The following is a 15,053-nucleotide window of genomic DNA, read 5'->3' as shown; positions in this document are numbered from 1 at the left end:
GCCGATATTTAGAAATCATGGCGGCCGATAGCCGATATATGATGCCGATTTTTTTGGGCCGATATGTTAGGCCGATTTTATTTTATTTCTTTATTTTTTTCCTTTTTTTATATATTATTTTTTTTTTTTTAATCCCCCTTGATCTAACACACCTTTCCCACTGGGGCGTTTTTCAGGCGCTTTTGGGCTAAAAATAGTGCCTGTAAAGTGCCTGCAAAATGGCTCCCCCTGCAGTCTGTGTGAAAGACAGAGTGCTTTCACACTGAGGCGATGCGCTGGCAGGATCTTAAAAAAAAGTCCTGCAAGCAGCACGTTTGGAGTGGTGTATACCGCTCCTCCACCACTCCTGCCCATTGATATGAATGGGCACCACTGCCGAAGCGCATGCAATGCGGTTTGGCAGCAGTGCTTCATGGGCGCATTTAACCTCTTCCTTGGCCGCTAGCTGGGTTATATGTGCCCCACTAGCAGCCAAATAGCACCGCTAAAATGATGGTAAAGAGCCGCTAAAACTTGCGTTTTACCATCAACGCTCCAGTGTGAAAGCAGCCTTCATAAGTGATACAGAAAATTTCTTACATTTAAACATTTATTAAACAAAACAAACCTCCAATCAGTTTACTTGTATGTATGATTTAGATAAAAAAAAAAAAAAACCTATGTATTAAATAAAAACAGGTAGTCAAAACTTTTGGACAAAAAAAAAAAACGGGCTAACTTTACTGTTTTTATTTTATTTTATTTTTTTAAATAGTGTATTTTTTTCCCAAAAAAATGCATTTGAAAGACCTCTGTGCAAATGCCGTGTGACATAAAATATTGCAACAACCGCTATTTTATTCCCTAGGATCTCTGCTAAAAAAATATATATAATTTTTGGGGGGTCTAAGTGATTTTCTGGCAGAAAATACAGGATTTTTACTTGTAAGCAACAAGTGTCAGAAAAGATTTAGTCTTTAAATGGTTAAACTGAGAACTCTACACACAGAGATGAGTTCATTCATTCAAGTGTAAACATTGTATCATTTTGTTCTTTTCTTGGCAGCCTGCCCAGAGAGGAGGAAGACGTTTCTATGGCAACTTACACTGACTTCTATACAGAAGTCATTTCAAAGTCCCGCTGTAGTTCTAAATCGGCTTTTTATCAGCACAATCGGCAGATGCCGATTAATTAAAAAACGGCAAATATCGGCCGATATATCGGTCGACCTCTACTAGTAACTAACATTTGTAATGAAATGGTGGCTGGTTATGTACCACCAAGTGCTTTTTTAAGAACAAAAGGCATCATGCTTTGCAATAGATATAGATATGATTTGCTATAAGGGTGTCAAATATACCAAGAAAAAATGTAGGCACCACTTTCTTTGGACTGGCTTAGACCTCAATTAGCTTACCTGTCCCTTGCAGTATGCCTTGAGCTCCTCTGCTGTACATTCCTGGTTGCTATGAGTTCGGATACAAGCACAGATCTCTTCCCCCATCCGTGCATCTTTAACACCGATGATCTGCAACGACACGGTGCAATTTGGTCTGTAACAGGCAACACAGTTAAACCAATATGCTATAACCAGTTCCTGCCAGTTACCTGGGCTTCCATGACTTTGGGGTGCGTGTGGAGGAACTGCTCGATTTCAGCTGGGTATATGTTTTCACCTCCCCGAATGATCATGTCTTTACAGCGCCCAACAATTCGACAGTATCCGTATTCGTCCAAGGTTGCTATGTCTCTGGAAGATGACGGCAAAGGCATTACAATAATTCTTTAGCAAGCCAAAGTCTTTATATGCACACTTGGTGTAAGTCAATAACTCGGGTATTGAAGAAAGAGAGTCAGCCAGGTAACTATCACTTTCATAAGGTGACATCAGTTCCATTTGGTTGCTCACTCATTCCAAGATCAGGAGCAGGAGCAGGAGCAGGAGCACGAGTATAACCAAGGTGTCAATTTAAGGCCCTAAAGCACCAATACCAGAATCCCTCCCATTATCATGGTGAACGTGGCTGCCAATTAGGACCAAACATCTCTTTTTTTGTCAAATGTGTATTGTTTTACCCTTTTCTCTTCATGATCTCTCTGGATTGGATCTCCATGGATCAAAATGTTAAAGTTTAAAAAACGTGCTCACTATTCTGTGTGCTTCACCACTTCAATACCGGGCAGGTTCCCCTCTTCCTGCCCAAGCCCATTTTCAGCTCTGTCGCTTTTTAAATGACAATTGCGCGGTCATGCTACACTGTACCCAAACAACATTTTTTATCATTTTGTTCCCACAAATAGAGCTTTCTTTTAGTGGTATTTGATCGCCTCTGGGGTTTTTATTTTTTGCTAAACAAATAAAAAAAAATGTTTTTAGTTTTCAGTTTAGAATTCAGTTAGACCCCTTTCACACTGAGCCACCCGGGCGTCAGCGGTGAAGCGGTGCTATTTTTTAGCGTCGCTTTACCTGCGCTTTAGCGACACTATTCGACCGCTAGCGGGGCGGTTTTAACAAATCCGCTAGAGGCCAAAAAGGGGTTAAATCTGCCCGCAAAATGCTGTTGCAGCGGCGCTTCACCGGCGGTATCGCGGCGCTTCGCCGGCGGTATCGCGGCGCTTCCCCATTGTTTTCAATGGGCAGGAGCAGTGGAGGAGCGGTGTAGGTGTATTCACCGCTCCTACACCACTGCAAAGAAGCTGCCCGCAGGACTTTTTGTGACGCCCTGCCAGCTCAGCGCCCCAGTGTGAAAACGCTGTGGCTTTTTTTCAGGCGCTCTACAGGCGCTATTTTTTTTAAAAACACCTCAGTGCGAAAGGGGTCTAATAAATTTTTGTAGATAGGTTTTCTTTTTCATTGATGGGCACTGATGAGGTGGCACCAATGAGGTGGCACTGATGGGCACTAGTATACAGCACTGATGGGCATTGATAGGTGGCACTGATAGGCGACATTGTTGGGCACTTAAAGGCTGCACTGATGGGTACTTATGGGTGGCACTGATGGACACTGATAGATGGCACTGATGGGCATCACTAATAAGGAGGCACTGGCAGGCATTACTGATGGGCACTGATTGGCATCCCTGATGGGCGGTTGGCTTTTTAGTGATAATAACCGATGCAGGTTAAAGCCACTCGGCTGTTATGCTAAAGGAGCGTGAAGGGACGCCGCCCTCCCACCGCCTTTCGCAGCTCTCCCGTCCCACCAGGAGGCTTAAGCCACCAGTCGACACGTCCACCGGCTGGCCGAAATGAAGCCATTGGCAGCCGAGTAAACCGGAAGTGATGTCATGACTGCCATTAGCACTGATTTAAAAAAAATTGTATTCCAAAACCCAGATTTTGGCGTTTTTTAATACTTTTAAGTGCAAAAAAAGTACATAAACGGTACCTGTCGCTGCCTATTACTGTCACAAAGGATGTTTACATTCCTTGCCACAGCAATAAAAATTATCATTTAAAAAAAAAAAAAGACAATGTGAAAAAACAAATAAATAAAATAAATAATAAATAAATGCAAAGCGCCCTGTCCCCACGTGTAGAAGCGAATGCATACACAAGTTGCTCCCGCAAATGTAAATTCAAACCACCCATGCGAGGTATCGCCGCGATCGACAGAGCGAGATCAATAAATCTAGTGCTAGACTTCCTCTGTAACTATAAACTGGTAACCTGTAGAATTTTTGAAAGCGTCGCCTATGGAGATTTTTAAGTACCACAGTTTGTGGCCATTCCACGAGTGTGCGCAATTTCAAAGCGTGACATGTTAGGTATCTATTTACTCGGCGTAACATCATCTTTCACATTTTTCCAAAAAAATTGGGCTAACTTTACACTTTTTTTTTTTTAATTCATTAAATCTTTTTTTCCCCCCAAAAAATTGTCTTTGAAAGAACGCTGCGCAAATACCGTGTGACATAAAACAATTTTGCAACGATCGCCATTTTATTCTCTAGGGTCTCTGCTAAAAAAAATCTATAGAAAGTTTAGGGGTTCTAAGATATTTTCTAGCAAAAAATATGGAATTTAACTTGTAAGCATCAATTGTCAGAAATAGGCTAATGCCCTGTTCACACGGTCGGAAATTCCGATGGAAAAAGTCAGATCAGATTATGTTGTCAGAAAATCCGATTGTATGTGGGCTCTATCGGACTTTTTCTGTCGGATTTTCCAACGCACAAAGTTTGACAGCAGGATCTAAAATTTTCAGACGACAAAATCCGATCGCATAAATTCCGATCATGTGTAGACAATTCTGATGGACAAAGTTCCACGCATGCTCAGAATAAACTAAGAGACGAAAGCTATTGGCTACTGGCCTCTTTATAGTCCCGACGTACGTGTTGTACGTCACCTCGTTCTGAACGACCGGATTTTCCAACAACTTTGTGTGACCGTGTGTATGCAACACAAGTTTCGGCCAAAATCCATCTGGAAAAATCAGACGGATTTTGTGGTCGGAATGTCTGACCGTGTGTACAGGGCATTAGGCATGAAAGGGTTAACAACTAGCTATTCTTCACACAGAACTCAAAATGGTTGGATTATTTTATGTCCGATCCTTATCGTTACGAAAATGTGGAATTTGTTTGAAAACGAATAAACTAAATTAAATGACTTTGAATTATATTCGTTATTATTGCATTTGGAGATTCAGATACATCCGAATCACCAAAAATGGGTCCAAATTTACATTCAGACCGGAACGAATTGCACATCGTCTATTTGTTATCTACATTGAATATAACAGCGCAACACTTTATTTATTATGTTTTCGGTATGATTGTTCTCTGATATCTGTGACTGTTTTTTTTTTTAAAAGGGCAATTTTATAAAAAAAAAAAAAAAAATGTTTTCCTGAAAGGCTCCATGGCAGCATACGTGTGGGTAGCCCCGCCTCCACGATTACCCAATAGGACCCAACTCCCATAAATCTTTGCTCCTGGCCACTATCAGTGTTCCTTTTTTGTCCTCCCCAGTAGGACCAGATGGTTTCTTTCCTGGAAATAAAACTTCACGACGATCGATTGGCTGATTGACTGAGAAATTTTCCTCCGATAGGCCCTGACTGTTAAGCAGGGTATGGAGAGTATTTGCAGAGTAGCGCTGAAGAAAGGATTTCCTACCTGAGTGCGCACGGTCTGTGTCCCGTTGCTATGGGTGACCATTATCTGCTGGAGGTATGGCGTGTGTGTTCCAGTCCGTTCGGCCAGGTGATCGTTGGTGGAGTGGTGAGCCTTTTATCTATCCATGGCAGCATTGTATTTGTGTGTATTTCTTTTGTTTGTCTTGCGGTCTCCTCCATGCCGTTTGCGTTCGCTTCCGCGTTCCAGCAAACCTCTCTCCTACTTCCGGGTTATGCAGGCGTTCTGCGCATGTGCGAACCCGGTATGAGACCGAGGCTTGGTTCCCGCGCATGCGCGCGAGCGCCTCGCGTCTGACGTCGGCGATGACGTCACGGGCACCAAATTTAAAAGGCTTTGGAAGCTGTCAGAACCCTGGGAATGTTTGCAGTGGTCGCAGCGACTTCCCGGGGCTGTCAGCGCGGCGGTTTAAGGTAAGAGCATGTCCCTTAGGCTGGGGAAATGCTTTTTAAAAAAAAAAAAAAAAAAAAAAAATGTGTTTTATTTTTCTCTTTGGTTGCAGTGTTTCTTAAACTGTGGGTTTATTGTGAATATGGACGCCTTACTGCCTCCTAGTGGCCAGCCCGCTCATGTTAGGTAGGTCTTTAGTATTTTATGCTTTTTATATATTGGAGAGAGTGTTTGGCATAGGTAGGATTGACTGTTTATCCTTTTCTCTCTCTGTCTGTTTTACCCTTACAGCCCTTCTGGGTCTGATCCACAACCTATCACTTCTAGACGCAGTGGATCATCAAGATCACACCGCCATAAATCCTCCTCAAGATCTAGCCAGCATAGGTCAAGATCTGAACAGCATAAAAAGAATTATTCTCACCCCCCTGCTGCTCACTCCAGCAAGCGTACGGAAAAATCATGCTGGGGGTGCAGGATGCCTGTTCCTTCGGACGTATCCTTATGCGATCATTGCTTCTCCAAAGCTGCAGATGAAAGGGATGATGCAGACCAGCGTTTGGAGTCAATAGTAAGACGGGTTGTGAAGGAGTCTCTGCAGGAGAGGGATGCTCTACAGCTGTGTGAATCCCCGTCAGAATTATTGGCTCCTCCACCTGGAGAGAACCCATTGCAGGAGACATGGGAATCCTCTCAGCCAAGCCGCCTATCTGCTCCCATCTCAGATAGTGAATCTGACTGTGAGGATCCTGGTTTAGGTTTTGACTATGGACTGGTGCCTTCATTGGTCAAAGCAGTGAGAGAGGCTCTGAAGTGGGAAGACCCTATTACTTCCCCACCAAAGCAGAGAAAGTTCTTTAAACAGCTCAATAAGGAGCGACAATTTTTTCCCTTCCTTTCAGAGTTGGGTGACATTATTACCGAGGAATGGAGCAAGGTGGATAAAAAGGGTTCCATGCAGTCAAAAATCCTGAAATTATATCCCTTTAAAGAAGAGGATGTGAAGCACCTGGAGTCAGCACCACTGGTGGATGCAGCACTCATGCGTTTGGTGAGATATGTAACCCTACCCTTAGAGGATACGGTATCCTTTAAAGATCCTTTGGAAAGGCGGATCGATTCAGACCTTAAGAGGATATATCTGACTTCTGGAATGGCTTGCAAACCAGTGCTTGCAATGGCAGCGGTATCCAAGGCCATAGAATCATGGGCTGACTCTGTAGAGGAATTCCTGAGGGGTATTTCTATTGAGTCAGCAAAAGACTCCCCTATTCAAGAAATCAGGATGGCGTCTGCCTTTTTGGGGGAGGCATCTATTGATGTTATCCGCCTGATATCTCGGGATATGTTAGCAGCAGTCTCAGCTCGCCGTGCGTTATGGCTCCGTCCATGGCTGGCGGATCCAGCATCCAAACAGGCCTGGTGCCGTATTCCCTTTGAGGGGTCATCTTTGTTTGGTAACAAGCTGGATACTGCCATATCCCGGGCTACAGGTGGGAAATCTGGGTTTCTTCCCCAGGACAGACGTCTTCAAAATCAAAGGCGTCCATTTCCTAGAAGACAAGGCCCTGATCGTGCCAGGGAGGCGCGGAGCTATAGACCTGGTCGAGAATTCTCAAGGTCATGGAGATCCAGGCAATCTTCTTTCAAAAATACCTCAAAAGGGGGTGCGTCCGGCAAGCAGGATTCCGCGAAATCCTTTTGAAATTGGGCCCGCTCAAACTTGTCAGGTGGGGGCTCGTCTTCTCCACTTCAGGCATGTTTGGGCGGCCTCAATTCGGGATTTTTGGACTGTAAAAACAATTTCCTCAGGTCACAAGTGGGGTTTTATCAGTACCCCAAAGCTAAGATTTATTCCCACAAATCTTCCAGAATCAAAAGAGAAGAAACAAGTCCTATTGACCTACGTGAACTCTTTACTGGATCAAGGCGCAGCCGTTCCCGTTCCAGAAGAAGAACGTGGAGAGGGCATGTATTCCCCTTTGTTTCTGGTTCAAAAGAAAAACGGCACATGGAGGCCGGTAATAGATTTGACCCATCTCAATTCCTTCATTCGCAAAGAGAAGTTCAAGATGGAATCTCTGCTTACCATCCAGCAGTCCGTGTATCTGGGGGACTGGATGATATCAGTCGATTTGAAGGACGCTTACTTCCATGTTCCCGTGACAAAGGAGTTTCAACAATACCTCCGCTTTGCAGTAGGCATTCAACATCTTCAATTTACATGTCTTCCCTTTGGGTTAACAACGTCCCCACGGGTCTTCTCCAAAATTCTTTTGGCAGTTGTGGCCTTTCTCAGAGTCAAAGGTGTTCGTCTCCATCACTATCTCGACGACCTTCTTCTGCTATCCCAGAACAAAGATCAGCTCTTGGAGCACAAAGACCTAGTCATCTCCACTCTACAGGAGTTCGGGTGGCTTCTGAACTTAGAAAAGAGTCACCTAGATCCAACTCAGTCTCTTGTTTTCCTAGGGGCGCAGTTCAACACAGCAGAAGGTACTATCGCCCTTCCAGAAGAGAAGGTTGGAGTCATACGAGACAGGATTCATGCAGCCCTTGCAGCATCCCATCTCTCGGCTCTCCAATGTCTGAGGGTGATTGGCACAATGTCAGCCACCATTCCCATGGTAAAGTGGGCCCAGTGGCACACTCGTCCCTTTCAGAAGGGGTTTCTACAACAGTGGGACTTATCCAGCCAGACACAGCGCATATTCCTCACTCCAGCCATGAGGACGTCTCTTCTTTGGTGGCTACAGGGGAAGAACCTGCGCAACCACCATTCAATCATTCCCATCTCATGGGTCACGGTAACTTCAGATGCCAGCAACCGAGGATGGGGCGCTCACTGCCTTTCGGAGGTCGCTCAGGGCAGGTGGGCGTTTCCATCACAGAGAGTCGTCTCCAATGTTCTGGAGCTAAGAGCGGCCTTCCAGGCGCTTCGGTCATTCCATCATCTGACAGCGAATGCCTCGGTCATGCTAAGGTTGGACAACACAACCGCGGTGGCTTACGTAAAGAAGCAAGGGGGAACTCGCAGCTGGTCCCTGTTACAGGAGACGGAGCCAATAATGAATTGGGCTCAGAAGAATTTGTCCAACCTTTCTGCAGTCTACATCCCAGGGGTGCAGAATGTTCAGGCGGACTTCCTATCGCGTGTCGAGTTGGACAACAACGAGTGGTCTCTACACCGGGAAGTATTCGATTGGCTCCTGACCTTAGGATTGTCCCTGGAAGTCGACTTGTTCGCTTCCCCGTGCAATCGGAAGCTTCCGAAATATTACTCAAGGTTCAGGGATCCCCAGGCATATGGGATAGATGCCCTCACAGAACTTTGGAAGTTTCAGACAGCTTACGCCTTCCCTCCAGTTCCGGTGATCCTGCAATTCCTTCGGAGACTCAGGTCAGAGAAGGCGGAGATTCTCGCAGTGATTCCTTTCTGGCCCAACAGACCTTGGTTCCCTCTACTGCTGCTCCTCAGTTTTCAAGAGCCAGTTCCCCTGCCTCTCAGGTCGGATTTGCTATCTCAAGGCACAAGGTTACATCCATGCCCATCATGTCTGAACCTCAAGGTATGGTTTTTGAGAGGGAAAGGCTAGAAGCTCTTGGTTGTCCAGAAGAGGTCATCCCAACCCTTCTCAATTCCAGACGCGGGAGTACTAATAGGGTATATGAGCGTATATGGTCCAAGTTTTCGGCCCATATGTCCACCAGAGAAAATTCTTGCAGTTCTCCAACAATACAAGACATACTAAGCTTTCTTCAAACAGGCCTTGATTTACCTCTAGCTATCAGTTCATTGAGAGTCCAAGTATCGGCTATTTCAGCCTTTACGGGTATTTCCTGGGCAAACCATGCACTGGTACAACAATTCTTCAAGGGAGCTACCAGGCTCAGACCCCAAAGAAAACCAAGGTTTCCTAAATGGGACCTCCCTTTAGTGCTGGATTTTCTCTCAAACCTTGGAAAGGATTCTACGGAGCCTCTGTCCATAAGGGATCTCACTCTCAAGACCATCTTCTTGGTAGCTATAACCTCAGCCAAGAGAGTTTCTGAGATTAGGAATCTAGGTTCGGAAGAACCCTTTCTGACTTTCTTTCCAGATAGGGCAGTATTGATTCCCATGTTGGGATCGCATCCCAAAGTAACCTCGGTCTTCCATGAGAATCAGGAAGTTGTGCTTCCCACTTTCAAAAACTCAGAGAGTCAGGATGTTCATCCTCTGGACGTAGGACACGCGCTTAAACAATATTTGGAAGTCACAGCTCCCTTTAGACAAACGAAATTTCTTTTTGTTCTCCCTCATGGCAAGAATAAAGGATTGCGAGCTTCGGCTAGATCTATCTCTACCTGGATCGTTCAGATCATTCAGAGGGCGTACAGAGCAAAGGGCTTGGCTCCTCCTGAGGCATTAACGGCTCATTCAACACGGAGTATTTCAACATCGTGGGCAGCTTCTCGCCATGTGGCGCCTGAAGTTATTTGCAGAGCGGCCTCTTGGTCTTCTATTAATACCTTTGTTTCTCATTACTGTGTAGAGCCAGCGGCTCTGTCTTCTGTTAATTTTGGTTTGCAAGTTTTGTCGGTTGACAATGCTAAATAAACTTTTGTTCTTTGCTCGACATTTTGCCCACCCGGGTGTGTTTGGCGAGTTATTTCCCACACGTATGCTGCCATGGAGCCTTTCAGGAAAACGGAAAATTTATATCAAATACTTACCGTAATTTTCCTTTCCTGATAGGCTCCATGGCAGCAGGAGTTCCCTCCCAAATGTCTGGAGTCGGCTAGCTACGGAACACTGATAGTGGCCAGGAGCAAAGATTTATGGGAGTTGGGTCCTATTGGGTAATCGTGGAGGCGGGGCTACCCACACGTATGCTGCCATGGAGCCTATCAGGAAAGGAAAATTACGGTAAGTATTTGATATAAATTTTCCGTTTTTATTGTGTTAACAACAAAAAATCAGATTATCCATACATAACAATACTAGATGGTGCAGCTATTTTTAATTTTGTATTTATCACTAATTTAATTTAAACACTACAACGCAGGTTTTTACATTAGAAAATGACAGGTCCACTTTATCCCTGCCAGAAAAAAAAAAAGTCAATCATAGCGGCGCTATGTCTAAAACTAAGGCCCCATTCACACCTGAGCGTTTTGTAGCGTGAAGCCTGAAGCTACAAAACGCTGGAGGGGAAAAAAATCCATTATTCTCAATGGAGACAGTTCACATTTCCACTCCATGACGCCTGAAGCCGAACGACTGAATCTCGAACAAGTTCCGGACCCTTTTTTGATGCTCGGATCGGGCAGATTTGGGCGTTTTTCTTCTTTTTACATTGGTGGCCTTTTGCCTTGCACAAAATCGCGGCAAAACGCAGCGAAAACACAGTAAAAAAAGCTTAAAAAAAGCTGCAAAATTGCAGCGGTTTTCTGCCTGAAAACGCTACGCTGAGGTGTGAATGCAGCCTTAGCCATTGTACACACGGTCGGACATTCCGACGGAAAATGTCCGATCGGACCGTGTTGTCAGATAATCCGACCGTGTGTGGGCTCCATTGGACTGTTTCCGTCGGAATATCCGACGGACAAAGTTTTAGAGCTGGGCTATAAAACTTTCCGACAACATGATCCGATCGGACTTTGTCCGATTGTGTGTAGAGAATTCCGATCGGACAAAGTGCCACGCATGCTCAGATCAAATTCCTAGACCAAAGCTATTGGCTACTAGCCTGAACTTAGTCCCGTCGCAACGAAATAACATCATCACGTTACGAACGATCTGATTTTTTGACAACTTTGTCTGACCGTGTGTATGCAACACCAGTTTTGGACAAAATCCAATTGGATTTTGTTGTCGGAATGTCCGACCGTGTGTACAAGGGCTTAGTGAATCAGAGTAGAGCACCAATGGACAAGCGGCGGTCACTCACCCGGTCTTGTACCACTTTTCAGGGGTGATGCACTCCTTGGTCTTCTCTTCTTCGCCCCAGTAGCCCAGCATGACACCAAAGCCTCGAATCCACAGTTCACCCGAAGCATTCACTGGAAGGATTTGTTCTGTCTTGGTGTCCACTACCTTCGCCTGAGCAGAAATAGAGAGGTCAGTGCTGGAAATTTTTTTTTTAGAAGTAAAAGGATTATACAAACAACAAAAAAAAAAAACAAAAAAAAAAGTAGACACAGCGGCGCCTCACCTCTGTATGGGACATGACATAACCTACGGTGTCTACTTTCCGGAAAATATCATCGTAGAGGAAGCCCATGAAAGTGACCGGGCTGTTTTCTGTTGTGCCGTAGCCAACCTGTAAAAATAGAACAACACCTTTTTTTTGTGAGCTATTTTTTTACATTTCTATATACAGTGCCTTGCAAAAGTATTCACCCCCCTTGGCTTTTTGCCTATTTTTGTTACATTACTGCCTTTGGTTCAATGTTTTTTTTTTTTTATCTGAATTATATGTGATGGATCAGAACACAATAGTCTAAGCCCTTGTACACACGGTCGGACATTCTGCCAACCAAATCCGTTGGATTTTGTCCGACGGATTGTGTCCGAAACTGTTGCATACACACGGTCGGCAGGGCCGCTGATAGAAATCATGGGGCCCCGTATAGCCTACCTGACGGGGCCCCCTTCAGCTCCACCCTGGCCCCGCCCCTAGTCCCACCTCCAGCCCCACCCCTGGCCCCACCCATTGCCCCTCCCCTGGCCCCACCCATTGCCCCTCCCCAGACACGTGACACTGACAACAGATGGCACGTGACACTGACAGGTGGCACTGATGACAAATGGCACTGATACGTGGCACTGATGACAGATGGCACTATGTGGCACTGACGACACGTGGCACTGACGACAGGTGGCACTGACGACAGGTGGCACTGGGGGCAGGTAGCACTGGGGTGGATGGCACTGGGGGCAGGTAGCACTGGGGTGGATGGCACTGGGGGCAGGTAGCACTGGGGTGGATGGCACTGGGGGCAGGTAGCACTGGGGTGGATGGCACTGGGGCAGGTAGCACTGGGGTGGATGGCACTGGGGCAGATGGCACTGGGGCAGATGGCACTGGGGCGGATGGCACTGGGGCAGATGGCACTGCTGGGGGCGGATGGCACTGCTGGGGGCGGATGGCACTGCTGGGGGGTACAAAATTGCTTCCGATTTTTAAAATAAAGGATTGTAATCATTATAAGTATGACAAAAATACACACCTCACCTTGTCCCCAACTTCAAGATAAGATCTCACCCCGATCACCCGGCCCCTGCTCTCTCTGCTTCTGGTTAGTCATGTGTAGAGAGAGAGAGAGGATTGGGCATATCACTCCGCAGCATAACCTTTCTATGTTAATGCTGTGCGGTGTGCGATGTGCGGAGCAGGAGCAGAAGCTGTATTCCTCCGCGCCCGAAAAAGAAGAGAGTCCCCTCCACTACAGGCAGCCGCATACTCATAACGTAGAACAACTGTCAACTGGGTTGACAGTTGCGGATGTGCTGGAGGTAGAGGGGATTATGGCTGGATGTTCCATGATCGTGGAGGAACTTTTTTTTTTTTTTTATACATACAATTTTTGGCAGTTAGGTTGCCCGGGCCCCCCTTCTGGTCAGGCCCGGTACAGCAGGGCCAGATGTACTGGCCTATCAGCGGCCCTGACGGTCGGACCAAGTTGTCGGAAAATCCGATCGTTCAGAACGTGATGACGTAATTTCGTTACGACGGGACTACGTTCAGGCTAGTAGCCAATAGCTTTGGTGTAGGAATTTGATCTGAGCATGCGTGGCACTTGGTCCGATCAAAATTCTCTACACATGATCGCAGTATGTCCGATCGGAGCATTTTGTCGGAAAATATTTCCAACAAGTTGGAAAATTGGGTCTGACGGATATTCAGATGGAAACAGTCCGATGCATACCACACACAGTCGGATTATCCGACAAAACGGTCCGATAGGACACATTCCGTCGGAATCTCCGACCGTGTGTACAAGGGTTTAGTTGGTGAAGTAAAATTTGAAAAATATATACATAAAACTATTTTTCAGAAATAAAAAATAAACTGATAATTGGCATGTGCGTATGTATTCACCCCCCTTTGTTATGAAGCCCATAAAAAGCTCTGGTGCAACCAATTACCTTCAGAAGTCCACTTGTGTGCAATCTAAGTGTCACATGATCTGTCATTACATATACACACCTTTATGAAAGGCCCCAGAGGCTGCAACACCTAAGCAAGAGGCACCACTAACCAAACACTGCCATGAAGACCAAGGAACTCTCCAAACAAGTAAGGGACGATGTTGTTGAGAAGTACAAGTCAGGGTTGGGTTATAAAAAAAAATATCCAAATCTTTGACGATCCCTAGGAGCACCATCAAATCTATCATAAGCAAATGGAAAGAACATGGCACAACAGCAAACCTGCCAAGAGACGTCCGCACACCAAAACTCACGGAGCGGGCAAGGAGGGCATTAATCAGAGAGGCAGCACAGAGACCTAAGGTAACCCTGGAGGAGCTGCAGAGTTCCACAGGAGAGCCACCTCCTAGGCATTAAAGCTCACCTAACAGGCAACGGAAGGCAGGGCCAGGGCTTGAAATTTTAGACCTTTAAACTACTTAACGACCAGCCGCCACAGTTGTACTGCAGTAGGTTGGCTCTCCTGTGCGAATCGCCGTCATTGTAAGTTGGGCGCGTACACGGCAAACTGTGGGCGCACGCGCGCGTGACCATTTGCTAGCAGGGGCAGCCAATCAGTGGGTCCGACGGACTCTATGTCTGCCGGCCACCCGCGGTCGCTCCACAGAAAGGCAGAACGGGATATGCCAGTGCAAACAAACAGATCCCCAATCTGTCAGGGGAGTAGAGTGAGATTGTCTAGTGATCAGGAACAGCGATCTCTCCCCCCCCCACAGTTAGAAAGCACCTCCCTAGGGAACACTTAACCCTTTGATCGACCCATAGTGTTAACCCCTTCCCTGTCAGTGTCATTTATACAGTAATCAGTGCATATTTCTAGCTCTGATCACTGTAATAATGTCACTGGTCTCAAAAACGTGTCAAAAGTGTCCAATCTGTCCGCCGCAATGTCGCAGTACCCGTTAAAAAAAAAAAAATCACACATCACCGCCATTACTAGTGGAAAAAAAAAAGAATAAAAATGCCATAAATCTATCCCCTCATTTGTTTGCCTGGAGTTTGGCTTTAAATTAAAGAGCTCCTTTGGCTTTAAAGTATTTGATAGTCGGTGAGGAGGCATTGTCTCCCATATTCACCAGCCACTTTAAATCCTTGATCGCTGCACTAGCACCGCAACCATGTGCATTGCAGCAGTTGCAGGGCAATTGCCTACTGTATCGTATTCACTTGAACAGGTCACATTCGGCAGGCACCCCCCCCCCCCCTCCCAAAAAAGGGATAGGGGTTTAAAGGGGGTAGCTGCTGGGGAGTAAAAGTGTGGCTCAGCCGCAGGGTTTTACCGCCCCCAACTGTTAGTATGAACAAGCCATCAAAGTATTTCTAAAATGTACTGCTCATGTAA

At 45.9% G+C, this 15,053-nt stretch overlaps 1 protein-coding gene across 2 annotated transcripts in view; it reads right to left on the bottom strand.

Moving 5' to 3' along the window:
• The window catches only part of ACSF2 (acyl-CoA synthetase family member 2), a 146,104-nt gene that overhangs the window by 7,070 nt on the left and 123,981 nt on the right, over nt 1-15,053 (bottom strand). For both annotated transcript variants that reach the window (XM_077458912.1, XM_077458911.1), the window contains exons 11-14: nt 11,712-11,819; nt 11,448-11,599; nt 1,589-1,730; nt 1,398-1,508 (exon numbers count right to left, since the gene is read on the bottom strand). In XM_077458912.1, the coding sequence (XP_077315038.1) occupies nt 1,398-1,508; nt 1,589-1,730; nt 11,448-11,599; nt 11,712-11,819 (513 nt within the window). The remainder of the gene's footprint in view (nt 1-1,397; nt 1,509-1,588; nt 1,731-11,447; nt 11,600-11,711; nt 11,820-15,053) is intronic.

This window comes from Lithobates pipiens, unplaced genomic scaffold (genome assembly GCF_037356315.1).
Source record: "Lithobates pipiens isolate NorthernLeopardFrog02 unplaced genomic scaffold, aLitPip1_a1.2 Scaffold_28, whole genome shotgun sequence".
Classification (NCBI taxonomy): domain Eukaryota; kingdom Metazoa; phylum Chordata; class Amphibia; order Anura; family Ranidae; genus Lithobates; species Lithobates pipiens.
Note: the sequence above shows the minus strand (reverse complement) of the source record. Positions and strands in the feature narration are given on the sequence as shown.